Genomic DNA, 20728 nt, shown 5'->3' with positions numbered 1-20728 from the left:
CGGCCTCCGGCACCTCTCCTGATTGCCATGACCTTCCAAAGACGATGGAGAGTGGCCCAGCAATGACGTCCGCCAGCTCCCTCAGCACTCGTGGGTGCATCTCAGCAGGGCCCATGGTTTTGTGGGTGTCAAGTTTGCCTAAGTCATCTCTAACCCGATCCTCCTCCACCAAGGGAAAGTCTTCCTTTGTCCACCCTTTCTCCCTGGGCTCCTGGGTCCGGCATTGCCTTGGGCTGCCCTTAGCACTGAAGACTGAAGCACAGAAGGCATGCAGTATCTCCGCCTTCGCTGGGCCCTCTGTCGCCAGGCAGGCTCCCTGCCCCAGTCAGGAGCAGGCCCACTTTTCCCCTAGTCTTCCTTTTGTTAATGATGTCTTAGAAGAAGCCCTTCCACCTGCTTCCACCTCCTGTACACCCCCTGCTTACGGTGGAGTTTTGTCAGGACGTCCTTGTCCGTCCGTGCAGGTCTCCTGCCCCTTTTGCTCGACTTCTTGCTCAGAGGGATGCCCCGTTCTTGAGCCTGGAGGAAGTGATGCTTGAATACTGACCAGCTCTCCTGGACCCCTCTTCCTTCTAGAGCCCTAACCCATGGCATGCTTCCAGGAAGGTCCCTGAAGAGGCCAACGTTGCCTCTCTTTGAGGCAAGTCTGTCCTCTAGAAGTCTTTGTGGATAGGAAGGAAATTACACACCCGCTATCGTCCCCAGGCCTTGGGACAGGAAGAAAGGAAGAACAGGCCCTTGGAAGAGAAATTAGCAGAAATCTGTGTACCCAGAGGGCTAAAAGGGCCAGAAGCCCGAAACTTACCTCCATGGGATATTTGGAGTATTCCAAAAGAGCCCATAGGCTTAACAGGGGCAGACATTCTTGCTGGGAGACCTCTAACTGCACTGGGAACCTGTATGCCCACCAAGACCAGCCTATTGGATGGAGGGGAGCGGTTGGCTCAGTATGTACTAGCTGTGCAAGAAAGATTTGAAACCTTTAGCAAACAAGCCTGATGGTACCAACCCACTCCACCAACACTATGGGGGCATGATATATTGCCTGGAGAGGAGGTTTTGATTAGAGTGTTTTCACAAAAGTCTGAATTAGAACCAAAGCAGGAGGGACCATACACTGCTTCAAGATGTTTGTTCTTTGCTGTTAAGGTTTCAGAGAAGAAAACAGGATACACCATTGGCACGTCAAGCGGGTTGTGAGCAACCATCCACCAGAGAAGTAAGCCATCGCATGGGATGGCTGGGCCTACTGCTTACGTGCTCATGATGTTTTTTGCCTCAACCCATTACAGAGAATCCACACATTTTTACTTATGACCCTCGCAGTAATAAAGCCACGGCTTTTGTCCTAACGACATGCAATGCTTCCGTATTTATTATATACCCTATCCTTGCGCTGGGATGGAATCACAATGGAACTATGCTGGACCCAACAGAACATGGAGCGCGGGCCCTAAACAATGGAGACAAATGGCAAGCGGCCGATGTTAGCGCGTGTGTCGTGCGAGAGCAACGGGGATTTATCTGTGAGAGTAATACTATCAAGGCCCAGGACAGTTGTCTTGATGCTGAACAAAATGTCTGTCATTTTGAAATACATCCTGATGAAACTCCTGAAACTGCCCGTGTGTATCTCACACAACAAGGATGTGTCTGCATGGGAACCCGCTGTGATTTTATATCTGTAGGTAATGTTAATACAAGTGCAAGTAATCACTGGAATATTTGTCTCTGTAACTTTACTGAAATCCTGGGATGTGACTTGAACTAGGTCACGTAGCCATGAACCAATCAGAGGGAAAGAGTCCACCGACTCCGGAAAGAAGATTGGAAGAGACTTTCACTGGCAGGCGGGGAAATGAGACTGTAAGAAGTACAACTCCTTGGAAACCTAGGGTCCAAGTGATTCCAGCGCACTGAAGCCCAGCACTGCAGTCCTGCTTCTTGCCCTGCTTCCTCCTCGCAGCATCCTCAACTCCACCATCTCGTGGTCACTGTAGGCAAGACTGCCCCCAAGCTTCCCCTCTCCAACCAGTCCTTCCCTGGAGCCATCCATGACAGCATTCCAGGCACGCGCGCTATCCCACCATGTCTCTGTAATTGCAATGAGATCAGAGCCCTGCAACTGCACACAGGTCTTTCACTCTTCCTCTTTATTCCCCAGGCTGCGTACACTGGTGTACAGGCACTTGAGAGAGGTACTGGAGCATGCCGGTTTCTCAGGAGGGGGTGCAAGAGGATCTGTGGGATCACAGCTAACCTCACCGCTGCTCAGTCAGTTGCTTGCTTGCTTTCATGCTGCAGCTTGGGACTTGGGGGAAGTCACACTTGGGACTTGGGCACCTGGGAGCAAGTACAACCGTCCCGCTCTGAAGCGGGGCCCCAGGCATAACCAGGGGACGCCTTCTGCAACGGGATTTGGATCCCTCCCCCTCCTCAGACGTACTCATGACTAGCAGCGGGCCAGAGGATGGGGCAGGGGACCCAAGGCGAGTGTGACTGCCAGCACTACAACAGCACTCTGCTCAGGGCTTTTCCTTGCCCTTCGGGAGGAAGCTCTGCTCTCAACCCCAGCACGCCTGAAGGCTCAACACCGCTCAGGGCTGGAGGTGCCCCACGTTAGGGACGGAGCCAAGGCCTTGAAGAACAGCACTCATTGCAGCGTGTGCTCTTCCGAGAGCGTTGCAGGGTGTGCAGGGAGGCCCAGCATGTGCACCCTGGATAGTGGCAATGGCAAGAAGCATTGCTGGGGAGGTGAATTTTGGGAAGGTCAGGGGGCGGGCGGGGGGGTGGTGGGGTGGTTCTTCTAATGAAGAACTCGGCAGCTGGTCTGGGAAAGGCACGTGTGCCAGGCTGCCTCTAGGGACAGCACAACGTGCCTTTGGGAAGGAATTCAGGATCTCGAGTGCAGTGGCCCTACCCGCTTCTCCCACTTCCGTTTCAGATGGGGGCTTCGGCTCAGCAGCTGTTGCCCAGCAATGGTTTCCCGGCTCTTGGCATCCTCGTGCCGTCCACGAATAGAGAGAACAGCTCCAGCGCAGGGAGCATTTGGGAGTCAGACTTGCAACGCTTGGACCCTTCCTTGCCTTCCCACTGCACCCAGTGGGTCACAGAGCTCTGCCAGGGCAGGGCAGCTGCACCACTCCTCTTGCCCTGGCTCCTGAAAAAGCATTCCAGACTCTCAAGAAAGGCTGCAGATTGGCTACAGGTTTGCATCCCTCACCCTGAGCAGCAGCCTTGTCCTTGTCCCTCTATTTGATGGATAACTTCACTTTCCCGGACAGCATCATGAACAAGCTGTGAAGCTCACAGGAGTTTGCGTTCTGCTTGCAAGGAGAGGCAAAGAAAAGCAGCAAGAGCAGAATACAACAGGGCTCCTTTCCCCAACCAACTCCATAGCACAGCCCGAGCCACCCCCAAAGACACAGCGTGTGTGTGTGTGGGGAGGGGCAGCCTGACCCCCAAGCTCTCCCCTGTGCCCTGCTCCTGCCAGGAACAGCAGTCCTGTGCTGGAAAGGTAGCTATGGAGCCACGGCAGGAGGGATCAGCTGCCTAAGAGCAGACAGAGAGCTGGAGCTATTTAACAAGTCTGCCAAGGAGTCCCTGGAGGGCCACGAAGCAGGAGAGAGATGCAAGTCCCAGTTGTCCCCACAGTGGGCTTAGAGACACACACCACAGCGGAACCCTTCCTTCCCTTGCCCTGCCCCGCCGTGCACTGTTGCCCAGCATGCTTGCAGAGGGGCTTGCAGGGGTCACTCCAACAGAGCCACCAGAGCCAGGACCGATGCAAACTCAGGCATGCTTGGCAGCAGAGGAAACGGCACCCTGACCTTCCCCTAGTTCAGGGCTGGTCCTGGAGCCTACAGAAAGGAAACCAAGGGGGAGGCTGTGGCCACAGCACCTGAACTAGCTCCCACTCTTGGCAGGGTGAGGGTGGCATCTCATGTCCTCCTCCCTCCCTCCCTCCCCCACCCCACCTACCAGGCCCCCCTCCACCTTGTGAGCTGTGTGCTTGGGGCTTGGCCTCACCCCCACCTCCTAGGCCCATGCCTAGGCGACAGTGCCCAGGAGACCCAGGAAGGTTTCTTCTAGGCTACTGTCACTCACACCTTCTGGAGTCCACAGCATATGCTGGAGCCCGGTCCCTGTTTGCACAGGCCAATTACAGCCTTGCACCATGACTACAGGCCCCTCCACCAGGAGGCTCTCCCAGCTCCTTTTCATCTCATTCCTTCACAGCCTAAGGCCTTATTGAGCACCTCCCAGCCCTGCCGGGCACTTTTCTTTGCCCTGCCCAGCACACTGTACACATACAACCCACGTATTGCAAGACAGGGAACACAAGTACTTCACGCGGTCTCCCAAGGAGCTTGGCTGTGCCCTGGCCAGGCTGGCTGGTGTCTGCCATTTGTGGCCCTCGTTGGGCACAAAGGTGGAAGGGAGAACAAGTTCAGGAGAGGCGTCCACCAGGGATAACTTCTCTTTGCAAACTCACACAACAAGCGAGCCAACGTGAAACGTGGCTGGGTGCCTGGGAGGGCTAGTGTTGGCCCTTTGGCTCAGTTCAGGGCGCAGCAGGTGCACTTCACCCGTGAGAACTGATGGGCCACTGACCTGATCAGCCTCCTCTCCTGAGAGGTGTCTCATCTCCAGCACAGCTTCACTAAAGCAGAAGTTGTCTGGGGCAGGCAAGCCACGATCCCTGCCCAAGCACGAGCACGGACTTGCCCACTCTGCTCACACGGCTAGCTTCTCCATCTGCCAGCAGGCACTGCCCATCACTATAGCCCAAGGGATATCACAAGTGAAAGCTGAAGAAACCCCCTCCCCCACCCCCCAAAAAATCCCCAATGCACGGGAATCCTAACACAATGACACAGGGAAAGAATGAGAAGCTACAGATCAAGAAAAAGCAGGCGGAGCATCAAGACGAACCTCTCTGGCATCAAAGCCCCAAACGCTCAGCACAGTCAGTTCTGCAGCCTGAGACAAACCTCACATCAGTCCTGACCAGCACGGGGAGGAATTGGCATACAGGCTTGGGGAGGCTTACACCTCACCTGGCAGCCTACAGGGCTCTGCAGTTGCTTGCAGCAGGCAAAAACATTCCTCTCACTGACAGGCATGGCAATAGCCCCACGAGAACCAGTGACGTGTCCAGGGAGCAAAGGGCTCTACCTGAAGGCGTCTCACAAAGCAGTTTTGTTGGTGGGTTTTCCTTCTCTTGGGGTCCATGAGAGAAGGCTGCACCTCTCCCACCCACACACTGCTTGCTCCATTTACACAAAGCCCCTGTCCCACCCAGACCAGCAGGCTTGTTTCCCCCTGGGAGACGTGCTTCACAGGGGTCATGGTTTTATTTCAGCTCCAGGAAAGCAAGGCTGATTCAGAAGGCTGACTTCTGTTCTCCCCTCCCCTCCCCTCCCACCCCACCACCCCCCTTCAGGGAAGCTGGAGAGGAGCCTGAGAAACCCAGCCCCAGAGCTCAACTGAGGGCCATGAAGAATCATTGCCAAGCCAGAGCACAACTGTCAGAACCTGTCTAGGGGAGAGGAGAAGGCAAGGCTGGGGTGGGAAGAGCTGTGCTGAAGGAGCAACACAGCCTACAGCAGGGAGGAGGGAGGGAAGTGCTACCTGAGGAGGGCAGGGACACAGGGGCCTCCACCAGTAACTCTGAGCAGAGGCAGGGACCAAGGTCCAACAACATGCATGTCAAGCAGTTACTGGCATGCACGAGCAGTTCAGACAGACCCAAGTGTTAGCCATGCCAGCTCCTCTGGAGGGCAGCTTGCGCAGCCCCTTCCTTCAGCATGGCCACAGTGAAGGCCCTTGGGAGAGCTGTCAGAGGGATCGCCCACCATGCACAGCACCAAGAGCTCCCCGGTGCCTAGGGGAGCATCACGAGGGCAAGAGGCAGCAGGAGCAGGGCAGGCCACGGCAGAGCCCGTGCCGCTTTGCCAGGCTCGGCGGGAGTCGCGTTCGTCCTCCAAGCAGGAGACGCTCTCCTCTTCCAGGCATAGTATTTTGCCACAAGCACGTTGGGGTTTCCCTGGGCAGGGTCAAACCACATCTGGATGCAGCGCCCACTGCCCCGGCGCTCGGTGGTGTATTTGTAGGAGTTGGACCAGATCTTCTCACACAGGTCTGCTGGGCGGGGGAAGACTCGGGAGAAGGGCCTGCACACGGAGCCCCAAGGACAGCGGTTTGTTCCTGCAGACAGACAGCCCCAGAGAGACCCTCCTGAGGGAGCACACTGCAGTTCCTTCCTTCCTTCTTCCCTTCCACCCAGAGGAGCGGGCCACCAGGGGACAGCCCACCCACAGCCCACTGCGGCATTCCAGCTGGTGGAGGGTGGCTGGGCCACCACCTAGCCTGCAGCCCCCAAGCCAGCTGCGAGCAACCCAGCGTCTTGGCTTGGGCCACTGGGCAGGCAGCACTCACCCCTCCAGGGCCATTTTGTTGGCCAGCATGAGGCAAGGCTTGCTCCATGGAGCCCACTAACCTGTGGCCCAGTTCCAGCCCTTGTGCCAGTTCTCTTTGCAGGTGACATAGTCTTTGCAGTCCTCCCACCACTCCTCACAGTCCTCTCTGCAGAGCGGCACGTGCAGAATCCTCTCCCGACGCCAGCTGCTGTCAGCCTCCCAGAGGAGACAACCACACCCGTTGGTGGTGGCCCTCCACACCTAAGCCACCTGCCACACCCCAGAGGTCCATCTCAATCCCCTTCCAGCCCTTTCCCCTGGCCTCCAGGGCTGACCCCCCTCCTCCTCCTCCTCCTCCTCCTCCACCCCCACCCCCAAGGAGTTCCAGTCCCAGCAGACATACCTGCAACAAGAGCCACCTGTGTGCCTAAGCAGAGGCTAGCAAAAGCCTGTGGAAGTCTACCTTCCAGGTGGAAAGGCTCAGCATGCCTGGAGAGCACCCATGCCAGCCCACAGCCAGGTGGGCCACAGCATAGCAGCCAGGGCACCAGCTGAGAACACAGCATGGCAGCAGCACAGGGCCCCTTGCCTTCCTCCGGGCCAGGGCAGAGCCCTACCTTGTCAATCCAGGGCCCCAGGTTGGGTGAGCACTCATACAAGCACGTGTCCTGGATGAAGTGGCGCTTGCACTTGGGTGGCATCACCCCACAATGGTTCCAGTTGAAGTTGTAGAGGTAGGACTGGTCCTTGTGCGCTTCCGAGCTGGTGTTGGCTGTGCAGCAGGCATTGTCCTTCCAGGGGGAACACTGCAACGGAGCAGGAGACAGGCCCATCAGGAAGGCCAGGCAGCAGCTCCAGACAGTCACAGGCTCCCTCCACTGCCTCCAGCAAGAGCCCGTGAGCAGCCACAGCATGGGCCCTTCAGACTGCGGGGTTTAGGGCTGCAGCAAGGCGGAGTTTGAGGGAGAGCAGGAGGGGCACCAGGAAGGCCAGATGCTAGCCTGCATCACACACCCCCAGTCAGTACCAGGGAGCTGCAACAAGAGCTCCCTCCTGCTGGGCCCTGGCTTGCTGTTAGCCCTGTCCCCACCCAGGCCAGGGGAAGAGAGCTCTCAAGGAGCAAGAGGGAGCTCTAACACAGAGAGGGAGCAGAAGAGACAGCCTTGTCTTGCCCCCATTTCTCTCACTGGGATCTCAGGTAGCCCAGCTTTGGGCAAAGGGGGCTTCCTTGCTGCAGGGGTGCAGGGTGGAAATTGAGCTAGCACCGGAAATCCTCCCCCCACCACCACCGCCCCCACCCCACCCGGGGCAGGAGTGACCCACAGCCCATCTGCAGTAGCCTTTTGCTGGAAGAAAGGGGCAAATCGGGCAGCCTCCTACACAGCACAGGCCACCTTCCCCAGGCAAGAGGTGGCTAAGCCCAGAGCTCCACACCAGCCTCTCTGGTGCGGGAAGGTGGGCAGAGGGGACCTAGACAATGCCACCTGGCATCTCCTAGAGTGCAGGGGTGATGGCTGGGCAGGAACAATCACGAGCACAGCAGCACCCTACCTGGCCATGCAGCAGCCCCTCTGGGCCAGGCTTGGTTTTGTGGTGTTTGGCATCCATGCAGCTATTCAGCAGCGGGTCCTTGGTGGCAGTCGCTACAGAGGCGGCCAGCAGCACCAGCAGCACCTGCCCCGCTGCCATCTCCACAGGGCCAGGAGAAGAGCAAAGCTGCACAGGCAAGGCCACAGCCGAGGACAGGCTTCAGCAAGAGCAGCAGGAGCAGAGGGGCTGAGCAGGCAAGGCAGCCAGCAGCATACCAGCAGGTTGCTAGTGCCTCACAGCCCCCAGGACACACAGAGCACTGCTCCAGGGAAAGGCTGCCAGGCCAGCCAGGTGTTACCCCTGGACAACCTGGCACCATCTCCTCAGTCACTGCTGGGGCTGCTTGCTAGTCAGCCTCCGAGATCCCACAAGGCCCCGTGATCAGCGAGACTGGGCTGCGTTAGAGCCATCCAAGTTGCACTCCTGCCGGCATTAAGCCACCCCACTGCTTACGGGCAGAGTTCTCAGATCCCCAGCTCCATGCAAGCTGGGCATCACTCCCTGGGGAGGGTCTTTAGCTGGGGGTTCAGAAGAGGCCCTGAGAAGCACTAGCACACTGAGCCCTTGCCTGCACCACCAGCTGCAAGAGGCCCACCTTGTTTTCAGTGAGGGCTCAAAAGAAAGAGGCCTTTGCTCCACTGCCTCAGCATCTCAGAGCCATTGCAGGGCCAGAACTACAGCCTTCCAAGGAGGAGGGACTAGAGCAACAAGAGACCACTTCACGTTCAAGTGTCTCGGCCTCTCCTTCCTACCCAGAGGCCCATAGGTCTTTCATGCTCCTCCAGGAAGAGGAGGCTACTCCCTCCCTGTCCTTGGCGAGGCAGGGTAAGGCTCCAGAACCACCACTTGTAAGACATGTTTTGGGAAGCACAGGAAGCAGACAAACTGCCTGCAGCATTAAAAGCAGTGGGAAGGCACAGAGGACAAAAGAGCAAGCATTAAACTGAAGAAACATGCGCAGAAACCCCCCAGGGCAAGGAAGCTTACTAATCCCCCTCATAACTAGACAGACAGAAGCAAGCAACTTACCAAGAGCCCCCAAGAGCTCTGAGAGACCTTAGAAGCACTCAGGAGAGGAGCTTCCTGGGGTCAGTTTAATAGGAGAGCCTTCCCATGCAGGTGCTGGCACTTGGAAGTCCTTGGGTGAGATGCTTAACGAGGTTTACCTCCTGGCAGCACTGCTCCTCAGCTGAGGAGCAGTGGTTTAGCGACAAGCAGCTGTGCCCGCCCAGCTCCTCTGGCAAGCCACCCCCTCTGGCCTGGGGAGACAATCTAGTAGTTTCTTTGGAAAGACACGGCCCTGATCAGCCTTGGCCATTCGTAGCAAGCCCTCTTTCCTCCACTCTCCACCTGAAAGCGACGTCTGATCACAAGAGCCGTGTGGGGAGCCCCTAGCCCATTGCAGCTGACAGGCAGAACCTTCCCTCTGAAACCACACAGGTTCTGCAATCCCAGCCCTGGTTTTTGGTGATGAACCCACTTGCCTGAGGAGCTCATCTTTCTAGGTGGCACTCATGAACGCTTTCAGCTCCACAAGACCCTGTCTTCGTGATTTCCACCGTCTAACTACCTGGTGCGTGAAGATCGGCCTCGAGATGGTCGCTCTGAAGCAGCCGGGAGCTGTTTCCGTTTCTCATGCTTCTCGCTCTCGCGTTGGAAGCAACAGTGAGCAATTATTCCCCACTCATCTTCTCTGGGCCTTTGTCACCCCTATCGCATCTCCCCTCAGCTGCCTCTTTCCCATGCTGGAGAGTCTCGGTCTGCTCGTGTCTTGTGGCACGTTGTTTGCCTTCCGCGAAGGAGACTCAACTGCAGCAGTATCCCAGACCCATGACGCCCTTCTTGCCCTGTTGTCTACTCCTTTCCAAGGAATTTCTAATATCTGGCTTGTGTGTGGACACTGCTGGTCACTGCAACGATGCTGTCATGAAACTGCCGGAACTCGGGAGGCTTGTTCCTGGGAGATAATTGTTAGCCACAAGCCCAGCATTTCCTATCGAAAGTGTTCCGTTCTTTTTTTTCCCCTCCTCCACTGCATCACTTCATGCAAGTTGTCTGTGGGGTTTGGGATTGAGCGTGTCCTGGGGACCTCCCACCCCCAGGTGAGCTGTGGTGAGCCGGCTGCCCTGGGGCGGACGACAGGGACGTTTCTCGCTGTCCCGGCACATCCCGTCAGGGACACCTAACCTCGTGCTCCGGGTGCTCCTTCCCGGGGGGAAGACTCAACCCAGCGACTGTGGGGCAGTGACTTTGGGGTGTGCCGAACCCCCCTGCCCGATGATGTCCCACCCGGCTTCAAAACGCTGTGAGCATCATGACACTCAAAGTCTTGCTTGCGGGCAGAAAGGACACACCTCATATAGAAAGCCAAGAAGTTATTGTCAGTGCAACTGAGATCTTAACAGTCCAACAAAGCAATCCCGAGTAGTCCAGATCTAATTATTACTGCAAAAAGAAAGAAAACAGAAAGAAACGAACAAATAGTTCTCCACAGCAAAAAAAGGTCTCAATCATAACAACAACAACAACAACAATAATAATGCAGTTAAAATTGTTATGCGTACACTTCCTCGTTTCTTCCCCTTCTGCTGGGGTTTTACGCATGCCTTCACTGCTGCTCTGGGTCCTCCTGTTGGGGCTGAAATTCAGTGTGGTGGGGGGTGGGATGTTACAGCAAACTTGCTGAGGAGGCCTTCTGTCTCTTCATCCAAGTCACTGATGAAGAAGTTAAATAATCCTGGACCCAGTACTGACCCTGGCGGACACCGCTAGCTACAGCCTCCAACTAGACCCTGTGCCACTGATGACAACCCTCTGAGCTCGGCCATCCAGCCAGTTCTCAGTCCACCTCACCGCCCACTCCGCCAGCCCGCACTTCCTGAGCTTGCCTATGAGGATGGGATGGGAGACAGTGTGAAAAGCCTTGCCGAAGTCGAGGGAGACAACAGCCGCTGCTGGCCACTTGTCCCATCAGGGAAGGCTATCAGGTTGGTCAAGCATAGTTTTCCCCGTGGGGAATCCATGCTGGCTGCTCCCGATCACCGTCTTGTCCTCCACATGCTTAGAGATGGCCTCCAGGACGAGCTGTTCCATCAGCTTTCCCGGGATGGAGGTGAGGCTGACTGGCTCCTCCTCCTTGCCCTTTCTGAGGACTGGGCTGACGTTTGCTTTCTCCCCGGCCTCCGGCACCTCTCCTGATTGCCATGACCTTCCAAAGACGATGGAGAGTGGCCCAGCAATGACGTCCGCCAGCTCCCTCAGCACTCGTGGGTGCATCTCAGCAGGGCCCATGGTTTTGTGGGTGTCAAGTTTGCCTAAGTCATCTCTAACCCGATCCTCCTCCACCAAGGGAAAGTCTTCCTTTGTCCACCCTTTCTCCCTGGGCTCCTGGGTCCGGCATTGCCTTGGGCTGCCCTTAGCACTGAAGACTGAAGCACAGAAGGCATGCAGTATCTCCGCCTTCGCTGGGCCCTCTGTCGCCAGGCAGGCTCCCTGCCCCAGTCAGGAGCAGGCCCACTTTTCCCCTAGTCTTCCTTTTGTTAATGATGTCTTAGAAGAAGCCCTTCTTGTTGTGCTTGACATCCCTAGCCAGCTTTAATCCCACACGGGCCTTGGCCTTCCCCGTCGCAGCCCTGCACACTCTGGCAACGTCCCTGTATTCCTCCCAAGTGGCCTGCCCCTGCTTCCACCTCCTGTACACCCCCTGCTTACCGTGGAGTTTTGTCAGGACGTCCTTGTCCGTCCGTGCAGGTCTCCTGCCCCTTTTGCTCGACTTCTTGCTCGGAGGGATGCCCCGTTCTTGAGCCTGGAGGAAGTGATGCTTGAATACTGACCAGCTCTCCTGGACCCCTCTTCCTTCTAGAGCCCTAACCCATGGCATGCTTCCAGGAAGGTCCCTGAAGAGGCCAACGTTGCCTCTCTTTGAGGCAAGTCTGTCCTCTAGAAGTCTTTGTGGATAGGAAGGAAATTACACACCCGCTATCGTCCCCAGGCCTTGGGACAGGAAGAAAGGAAGAACAGGCCCTTGGAAGAGAAATTAGCAGAAATCTGTGTACCCAGAGGGCTAAAAGGGCCAGAAGCCCGAAACTTACCTCCATGGGATATTTGGAGTATTCCAAAAGAGCCCATAGGCTTAACAGGGGCAGACATTCTTGCTGGGAGACCTCTAACTGCACTGGGAACCTGTATGCCCACCAAGACCAGCCTATTGGATGGAGGGGAGCGGTTGGCTCAGTATGTACTAGCTGTGCAAGAAAGATTTGAAACCTTTAGCAAACAAGCCTGATGGTACCAACCCACTCCACCAACACTATGGGGGCATGATATATTGCCTGGAGAGGAGGTTTTGATTAGAGTGTTTTCACAAAAGTCTGAATTAGAACCAAAGCAGGAGGGACCATACACTGCTTCAAGATGTTTGTTCTTTGCTGTTAAGGTTTCAGGGAAGAAAACAGGATACACCATTGGCACGTCAAGCGGGTTGTGAGCAACCATCCACCAGAGAAGTAAGCCATCGCATGGGATGGCTGGGCCTACTGCTTACGTGCTCATGATGTTTTTTGCCTCAACCCATTACAGAGAATCCACACATTTTTACTTATGACCCTCACAGTAATAAGGCCACGGCTTTTGTCCTAACGACACGCAATGCTTCCGTATTTATTATATACCCTATCCTTGCGCTGGGATGGAATCACAATGGAACTATGCTGGACCCAACAGAACACGGAGCGCGGGCCCTAAATAATGGAGACAAATGGCAAGCGGCCGATGTTAGCGCGTGTGTCGTGCGAGAGCAACGGGGATTTATCTGTGAGAGTAATACTATCAAGGCCCAGGACAGTTGTCTTGATGCTGAACAAAATGTCTGTCATTTTGAAATACATCCTGATGAAACTCCTGAAACTGCCCGTGTGTATCTCACACAACAAGGATGTGTCTGCATGGGAACCCGCTGTGATTTTATATCTGTAGGTAATGTTAATATAAGTGCAAGTAATCACTGGAATATTTGTCTCTGTAACTTTACTGAAATCCTGGGATGTGACTTGAACTAGGTCACGTAGCCATGAACCAATCAGAGGGAAAGAGTCCACCGACTCCGGAAAGAAGATTGGAAGAGACTTTCACTGGCAGGCGGGGAAATGAGACTGTAAGAAGTACAACTCCTTGGAAACCTAGGGTCCAAGTGATTCCAGCGCACTGAAGCCCAGCACTGCAGTCCTGCTTCTTGCCCTGCTTCCTCCTCGCAGCATCCTCAACTCCACCATCTCGTGGTCACTGTAGGCAAGACTGCCCCCAAGCTTCCCCTCTCCAACCAGTCCTTCCCTGGAGCCATCCATGACAGCATTCCAGGCACGCGCGCTATCCCACCATGTCTCTGTAATTGCAATGAGATCAGAGCCCTGCAACTGCACACAGGTCTTTCACTCTTCCTCTTTATTCCCCAGGCTGCGTACACTGGTGTACAGGCACTTGAGAGAGGTACTGGAGCACGCCGGTTTCTCAGGAGGGGGTGCAAGAGGATCTGTGGGATCACAGCTAACCTCACCGCTGCTCAGTCAGTTGCTTGCTTGCTTTCATGCTGCAGCTTGGGACTTGGGCACCTGGGAGCAAGTACAACCGTCCCGCTCTGAAGCGGGGCCCCAGGCATAACCAGGGGATGCCTTCTGCAACGAGATTTGGATCCCTCCCCCTCCTCAGACGTACTCATGACTAGCAGCGGGCCAGAGGATGGGGCAGGGGACCCAAGGCGAGTGTGACTGCCAGCACTACAACAGCACTCTGCTCAGGGCTTTTCCTCGCCCTTCGGGAGGAAGCTCTGCTCTCAACCCCAGCACGCCTGAAGGCTCAACACTGCTCAGGGCTGGAGGTGCCCCACGTTAGGGACGGAGCCAAGGCCTTGAAGAACAGCACTCATTGCAGCGTGTGCTCTTCCGAGAGCGTTGCAGGGTGTGCAGGGAGGCCCAGCATGCGCGCCCTGGATAGTGGCAATGGCAAGAAGCATTGCTGGGGAGGTGAATTTTGGGAAGGTCAGGGGGCGGGCGGGGGGGTGGTGGGGTGGTTCTTCTAATGAAGAACTCGGCAGCTGGTCTGGGAAAGGCACGTGTGCCAGGCTGCCTCTAGGGACAGCACAACGTGCCTTTGGGAAGGAATTCAGGATCTCGAGTGCAGTGGCCCTACCCGCTTCTCCCACTTCCGTTTCAGATGGGGGCTTCGGCTCAGCAGCTGTTGCCCAGCAATGGTTTCCCGGCTCTTGGCATCCTCGTGCCGTCCACGAATAGAGAGAACAGCTCCAGCGCAGGGAGCATTTGGGAGTCAGACTTGCAACGCTTGGACCCTTCCTTGCCTTCCCACTGCACCCAGTGGGTCACAGAGCTCTGCCAGGGCAGGGCAGCTGCACCACTCCTCTTGCCCTGGCTCCTGAAAAAGCATTCCAGACTCTCAAGAAAGGCTGCAGATTGGCTACAGGTTTGCATCCCTCACCCTGAGCAGCAGCCTTGTCCTTGTCCCTCTATTTGATGGATAACTTCACTTTCCCGGACAGCATCATGAACAAGCTGTGAAGCTCACAGGAGTTTGCGTTCTGCTTGCAAGGAGAGGCAAAGAAAAGCAGCAAGAGCAGAATACAACAGGGCTCCTTTCCCCAACCAACTCCATAGCACAGCCTGAGCCACCCCCAAAGACACAGCGTGTGTGTGTGTGTGTGTGAGTGTGGGGAGGGGCAGCCTGACCCCCAAGCTCTCCCCTGTGCCCTGCTCCTGCCAGGAACAGCAGTCCTGTGCTGGAAAGGTAGCTATGGAGCCACGGCAGGAGGGATCAGCTGCCTAAGAGCAGACAGAGAGCTGGAGCTATTTAACAAGTCTGCCAAGGAGTCCCTGGAGGGCCACGAAGCAGGAGAGAGATGCAAGTCCCAGTTGTCCCCACAGTGGGCTTAGAGACACACACCACAGCGGAACCCTTCCTTCCCTTGCCCTGCCCCACCGCGCACTGTTGCCCAGCATGCTTGCAGAGGGGCTTGCAGGGGGGTCACTCCAATAGAGCCACCAGAGCCAGGACCGATGCAAACTCAGGCATGCTTGGTAGCAGAGGAAACGGCACCCTGACCTTCCCCTAGTTCAGGGCTGGTCCTGGAGCCTACAGAAAGGAAACCAAGGGGGAGGCTGTGGCCACAGCACCTGAACTAGCTCCCACTCTTGGCAGGGTGAGGGTGGCATCTCATGTCCTCCTCCCTCCCTCCCTCCCTCCCCCACCCCACCTACCAGGCCCCCATCCACCTTGTGAGCTGTGTGCTTGGGGCTTGGCCTCACCCCCACCTCCTAGGCCCATGCCTAGGCGACAGTGCCCAGGAGACCCAGGAAGGTTTCTTCTAGGCTACTGTCACTCACACCTTCTGGAGTCCACAGCATATGCTGGAGCCCGGTCCCTGTTTGCACAGGCCAATTACAGCCTTGCACCATGACTACAGGCCCCTCCACCAGGAGGCTCTCCCAGCTCCTTTTCATCTCATTCCTTCACAGCCTAAGGCCTTATTGAGCACCTCCCAGCCCTGCCGCGCACTTTTCTTTGCCCTGCCCAGCACACTGTACACATACAACCCACGTATTGCAAGACAGGGAACACAAGTACTTCACGCGGTCTCCCAAGGAGCTTGGCTGTGCCCTGGCCAGGCTGGCTGGTGTCTGCCATTTGTGGCCCTCGTTGGGCACAAAGGTGGAAGGGAGAACAAGTTCAGGAGAGGCGTCCACCAGGGATAACTTCTCTTTGCAAACTCACACAACAAGCGAGCCAACGTGAAACGTGGCTGGGTGCCTGGGAGGGCTAGTGTTGGCCCTTTGGCTCAGTTCAGGGCGCAGCAGGTGCGCTTCACCCGTGAGAACTGATGGGCCACTGACCTGATCAGCCTCCTCTCCTGAGAGGTGTCTCATCTCCAGCACAGCTTCACTAAAGCAGAAGTTGTCTGGGGCAGGCAAGCCACGATCCCTGCCCAAGCACGAGCACGGACTTGCCCACTCTGCTCACACGGCTAGCTTCTCCATCTGCCAGCAGGCACTGCCCATCACCATAGCCCAAGGGATATCACAAGTGAAAGCTGAAGAAACCCCCTCCCCCACCCCCCAAAAAATCCCCAATGCACGGGAATCCTAACGCAATGACACAGGGAAAGAATGAGAAGCTACAGATCAAGAAAAAGCAGGCAGAGCATCAAGACGAACCTCTCTGGCATCAAAGCCCCAAACGCTCAGCACAGTCAGTTCTGCAGCCTGAGACAAACCTCACATCAGTCCTGACCAGCACGGGGAGGAATTGGCATACAGGCTTGGGGAGGCTTACACCTCACCTGGCAGCCTACAGGGCTCTGCAGTTGCTTGCAGCAGGCAAAAACATTCCTCTCACTGACAGGCATGGCAATAGCCCCACGAGAACCAGTGACGTGTCCAGGGAGCAAAGGGCTCTACCTGAAGGCGTCTCACAAAGCAGTTTTGTTGGTGGGTTTTCCTTCTCTTGGGGTCCATGAGAGAAGGCTGCACCTCTCCCACCCACACACTGCTTGCTCCATTTACACAAAGCCCCTGTCCCACCCAGACCAGCAGGCTTGTTTCCCCCGGGAGACGTGCTTCACAGGGGTCATGGTTTTATTTCAGCTCCAGGAAAGCAAGGCTGATTCAGAAGGCTGACTTCTGTTCTCCCCTCCCCACCCACCCCACCCCACCACCCCCCTTCAGGGAAGCTGGAGAGGAGCCTGAGAAACCCAGCCCCAGAGCTCAACTGAGGGCCATGAAGAATCATTGCCAAGCCAGAGCACAACTGTCAGAACCTGTCTAGGGGAGAGGAGAAGGCAAGGCTGGGGTGGGAAGAGCTGTGCTGAAGGAGCAACACAGCCTACAGCAGGGAGGAGGGAGGGAAGTGCTACCTGAGGAGGGCAGGGACACAGGGGCCTCCACCAGTAACTCTGAGCAGAGGCAGGGACCAAGGTCCAACAACATGCATGTCAAGCAGTTACTGGCATGCACGAGCAGTTCAGACAGACCCAAGCGTTAGCCATGCCAGCTCCTCTGGAGGGCAGCTTGCGCAGCCCCTTCCTTCAGCATGGCCACAGTGAAGGCCCTTGGGAGAGCTGTCAGAGGGATCGCCCACCATGCACAGCACCAAGAGCTCCCCGGTGCCTAGGGGAGCATCACGAGGGCAAGAGGCAGCAGGAGCAGGGCAGGCCACGGCAGAGCCCGTGCCGCTTTGCCAGGCTCGGCGGGAGTCGCGTTCGTCCTCCAAGCAGGAGACGCTCTCCTCTTCCAAGCATAGTATTTTGCCACAAGCACGTTGGGGTTTCCCTGGGCAGGGTCAAACCACATCTGGATGCAGCGCCCACTGCCCCGGCGCTCGGTGGTGTATTTGTAGGAGTTGGACCAGATCTTCTCACACAGGTCTGCTGGGCGGGGGAAGACTCGGGAGAAGGGCCTGCACACGGAGCCCCAAGGACAGCGGTTTGTTCCTGCAGACAGACAGCCCCAGAGAGACCCTCCTGAGGGAGCACGCTGCAGTTCCTTCCTTCCTTCTTCCCTTCCACCCAGAGGAGCGGGCCACCAGGGGACAGCCCACCCACAGCCCACCGCGGCATTCCAGCTGGTGGAGGGTGGCTGGGCCACCACCTAGCCTGCAGCCCCCAAGCCAGCTGCGAGCAACCCAGCGTCTTGGCTTGGGCCACTGGGCAGGCAGCACTCACCCCTCCAGGGCCATTTTGTTGGCCAGCATGAGGCAAGGCTTGCTCCATGGAGCCCACTCACCTGTGGCCCAGTTCCAGCCCTTGTGCCAGTTCTCTTTGCAGGTGACATAGTCTTTGCAGTCCTCCCACCACTCCTCACAGTCCTCTCTGCAGAGCGGCACGTGCAGAATCCTCTCCCGACGCCAGCTGCTGTCAGCCTCCCAGAGGAGACAACCACACCCATTGGTGGTGGCCCTCCACACCTAAGCCACCTGCCACACCCCAGAGGTCCATCTCAATCCCCTTCCAGCCCTTTCCCCTGGCCTCCAGGGCTGACCCCCCTCCTCCTCCCCCAAGGAGTTCCAGTCCCAGCAGACATACCTGCAACAAGAGCCACCTGTGTGCCTAAGCAGAGGCTAGCAAAAGCCTGTGGAAGTCTACCTTCCAGGTGGAAAGGCTCAGCATGCCTGGAGAGCACCCATGCCAGCCCACAGCCAGGTGGGCCACAGCATAGCAGCCAGGGCACCAGCTGAGAACGCAGCATGGCAGCAGCACAGGGCCCCTTGCCTTCCTCCGGGCCAGGGCAGAGCCCTACCTTGTCAATCCAGGGCCCCAGGTTGGGTGAGCACTCATACAAGCACGTGTCCTGGATGAAGTGGTGCTTGCACTTGGGTGGCATCACCCCACAATGGTTCCAGTTGAAGTTGTAGAGGTAGGACTGGTCCTTGTGCGCTTCCGAGCTGGTGTTGGCTGTGCAGCAGGCATTGTCCTTCCAGGGGGAACACTGCAACGGAGCAGGAGACAGGCCCATCAGGAAGGCCAGGCAGCAGCTCCAGACAGTCACAGGCTCCCTCCACTGCCTCCAGCAAGAGCCCGTGAGCAGCCACAGCATGGGCCCTTCAGACTGCGGGGTTTAGGGCTGCAGCAAGGCGGAGTTTGAGGGAGAGCAGGAGGGGCACCAGGAAGGCCAGATGCTAGCCTGCATCACACACCCCCAGTCAGTACCAGGGAGCTGCAACAAGAGCTCCCTCCTGCTGGGCCCTGGCTTGCTGTTAGCCCTGTCCCCACCCAGGCCAGGGGAAGAGAGCTCTCAAGGAGCAAGAGGGAGCTCTAACACAGAGAGGGAGCAGAAGAGACAGCCTTGTCTTGCCCCCATTTCTCTCACTGGGATCTCAGGTAGCCCAGCTTTGGGCAAAGGGGGCTTCCTTGCTGCAGGGGTGCAGGGTGGAAATTGAGCTAGCTCCGGAAATCCTCCCCCCACCACCACCCCCCCCACCCCACCCGGGGCAGGAGTGACCCACAGCCCATCTGCAGTAGCCTTTTGCTGGAAGAAAGGGGCAAATCGGGCAGCCTCCTACACAGCACAGGCCACCTTCCCCAGGCAAGAGGTGGCTAAGCCCAGAGCTCCACACCAGCCTCTCTGGTGCGGGAAGGTGGGCAGAGGGGACCTAGACAATGCCACCTGGCATCTCCTAGAGTGCAGGGGTGATGGCTGGGCAGGAACAATCACGAGCACAGCAGCACCCTACCTGGCCATGCAGCAGCCCCTCTGGGCCAGGCTTGGTTTTGTGGTGTTTGGCATCCATGCAGCTATTCAGCAGCGGGTCCTTGGTGGCAGTCGCTACAGAGGCGGCCAGCAGCACAAGCAGCACCTGCCCCGCTGCCATCTCCACAGGGCCAGGAGAAGAGCAAAGCTGCACAGGCAAGGCCACAGCCGAGGACAGGCTTCAGCAAGAGCAGCAGGAGCAGAGGGGCTGAGCAGGCAAGGCAGCCAGCAGCATACCAGCAGGTTGCTAGTGCCTCACAGCCCCCAGGACACACAGAGCACTGCTCCAGGGAAAGGCTGCCAGGCCAGCCAGGTGTTACCCCTGGACAACCTGGCACCATCTCCTCAGTCACTGCTGGGGCTGCTTGCTAGTCAGCCTCCGAGATCCCACAAGGCCCCGTGATCAGCGAGACTGGGCTGCGTTAGAGCCATCCAAGTTGCACTCCTGCCGGCATTAAGCCACCCCACTGCTTACGGGCAGAGCTCTCAGATCCCCAGCTCCATGCAAGCTGGGCATCACTCCCTGGGGAGGGTCTTTAGCTGGGGGTTCAGAAGAGGCCCTGAGAAGCACTAGCACACTGAGCCCTTGCCTGCACCACCAGCTGCAAGAGGCCCACCTTGTTTTCAGTGAGGGCTCAAAAGAAAGAGGCCTTTGCTCCACTGCCTCAGCATCTCAGAGCCATTGCAGGGCCAGAACTACGGCCTTCCAAGGAGGAGGGACTAGAGCAACAAGAGACCACTTCACGTTCAAGTGTCTCGGCCTCTCCTTCCTACCCAGAGGCCCATAGGTCTTTCATGCTCCTCCAGGAAGAGGAGGCTACTCCCTCCCTGTCCTTGGCAAGGCAGGGTAAGGCTCCAGAACCACCACTTGTAAGACATGTTTTGGGAAGCACAGGAAGCAGACAAACTGCCTGCAGCATTAAAAGCAGTGGGAAGGCACAGAGGACAACAGAGCAAGCATTAAACTGAAGAAACATGCGCAGAAACCCCCCAGGGCAAGGAAGCTTACTAATCCCCCTCATAACTAGACAGACAGAAGCAAGCAACTTACCAAGAGCCCCCAAGAGCTCTGAGAGACCTTAGAAGCACTCAGGAGAGGAGCTTCCTGGGGTCAGTTTAATAGGAGAGCCTTCCCATGCAGGTGCTGGCACTTGGAAGTCCTTGGGTGAGATGCTTAACGAGGTTTACCTCCTGGCAGCACTGCTCCTCAGCTGAGGAGCAGTGGTTTAGCGACAAGCAGCTGTGCCCAGCTCCTCTGGCAAGCCACCCCCTCTGGCCTGGGGAGACAATCTAGTAGTTTCTTTGGAAAGACACGGCCCTGATCAGCCTTGGCCATTCGTAGCAAGCCCTCTTTCCTCCACTCTCCACCTGAAAGCGACGTCTGATCACAAGAGCCGTGTGGGGAGCCCCTAGCCCATTGCAGCTGACAGGCAGAACCTTCCCTCTGAAACCACACAGGTTCTGCAATCC

The 20728-nt window shown here is 57.0% G+C and overlaps 2 protein-coding genes across 2 annotated transcripts; both read right to left on the bottom strand.

Moving 5' to 3' along the window:
* Nucleotides 1-5340: 5340 nt before the first annotated feature.
* On the bottom strand, nt 5341-8147 carry LOC138065689 (folate receptor gamma-like; the record flags this gene model as incomplete). Its single annotated transcript, XM_068930954.1, has 4 exons — nt 5341-6210; nt 6503-6638; nt 7040-7228; nt 7974-8147. Coding segments are annotated over 4 exons (822 nt in total), but the record flags the coding sequence as incomplete, so codon positions are not given.
* An 8485-nt stretch (nt 8148-16632) lies between these two features.
* Nucleotides 16633-19513, bottom strand: LOC138065850 (folate receptor gamma-like). Its single transcript, XM_068931272.1, has 4 exons — nt 19242-19513; nt 18308-18496; nt 17795-17930; nt 16633-17502 (listed from the first exon to the last, which is right to left on the bottom strand). Exons 1-4 carry the CDS (start codon nt 19377-19379, stop codon nt 17180-17182), a joined length of 786 nt encoding a protein of 261 aa, XP_068787373.1. The 5' UTR covers nt 19380-19513; the 3' UTR covers nt 16633-17179.
* Nucleotides 19514-20728: the final 1215 nt, after the last annotated feature.

The sequence above is a fragment of the Struthio camelus genome, chromosome 1 (genome assembly GCF_040807025.1).
Source record: "Struthio camelus isolate bStrCam1 chromosome 1, bStrCam1.hap1, whole genome shotgun sequence".
NCBI classification, from domain to species: domain Eukaryota; kingdom Metazoa; phylum Chordata; class Aves; order Struthioniformes; family Struthionidae; genus Struthio; species Struthio camelus.
This window is presented reverse-complemented; position numbering and strand designations above follow the sequence as displayed.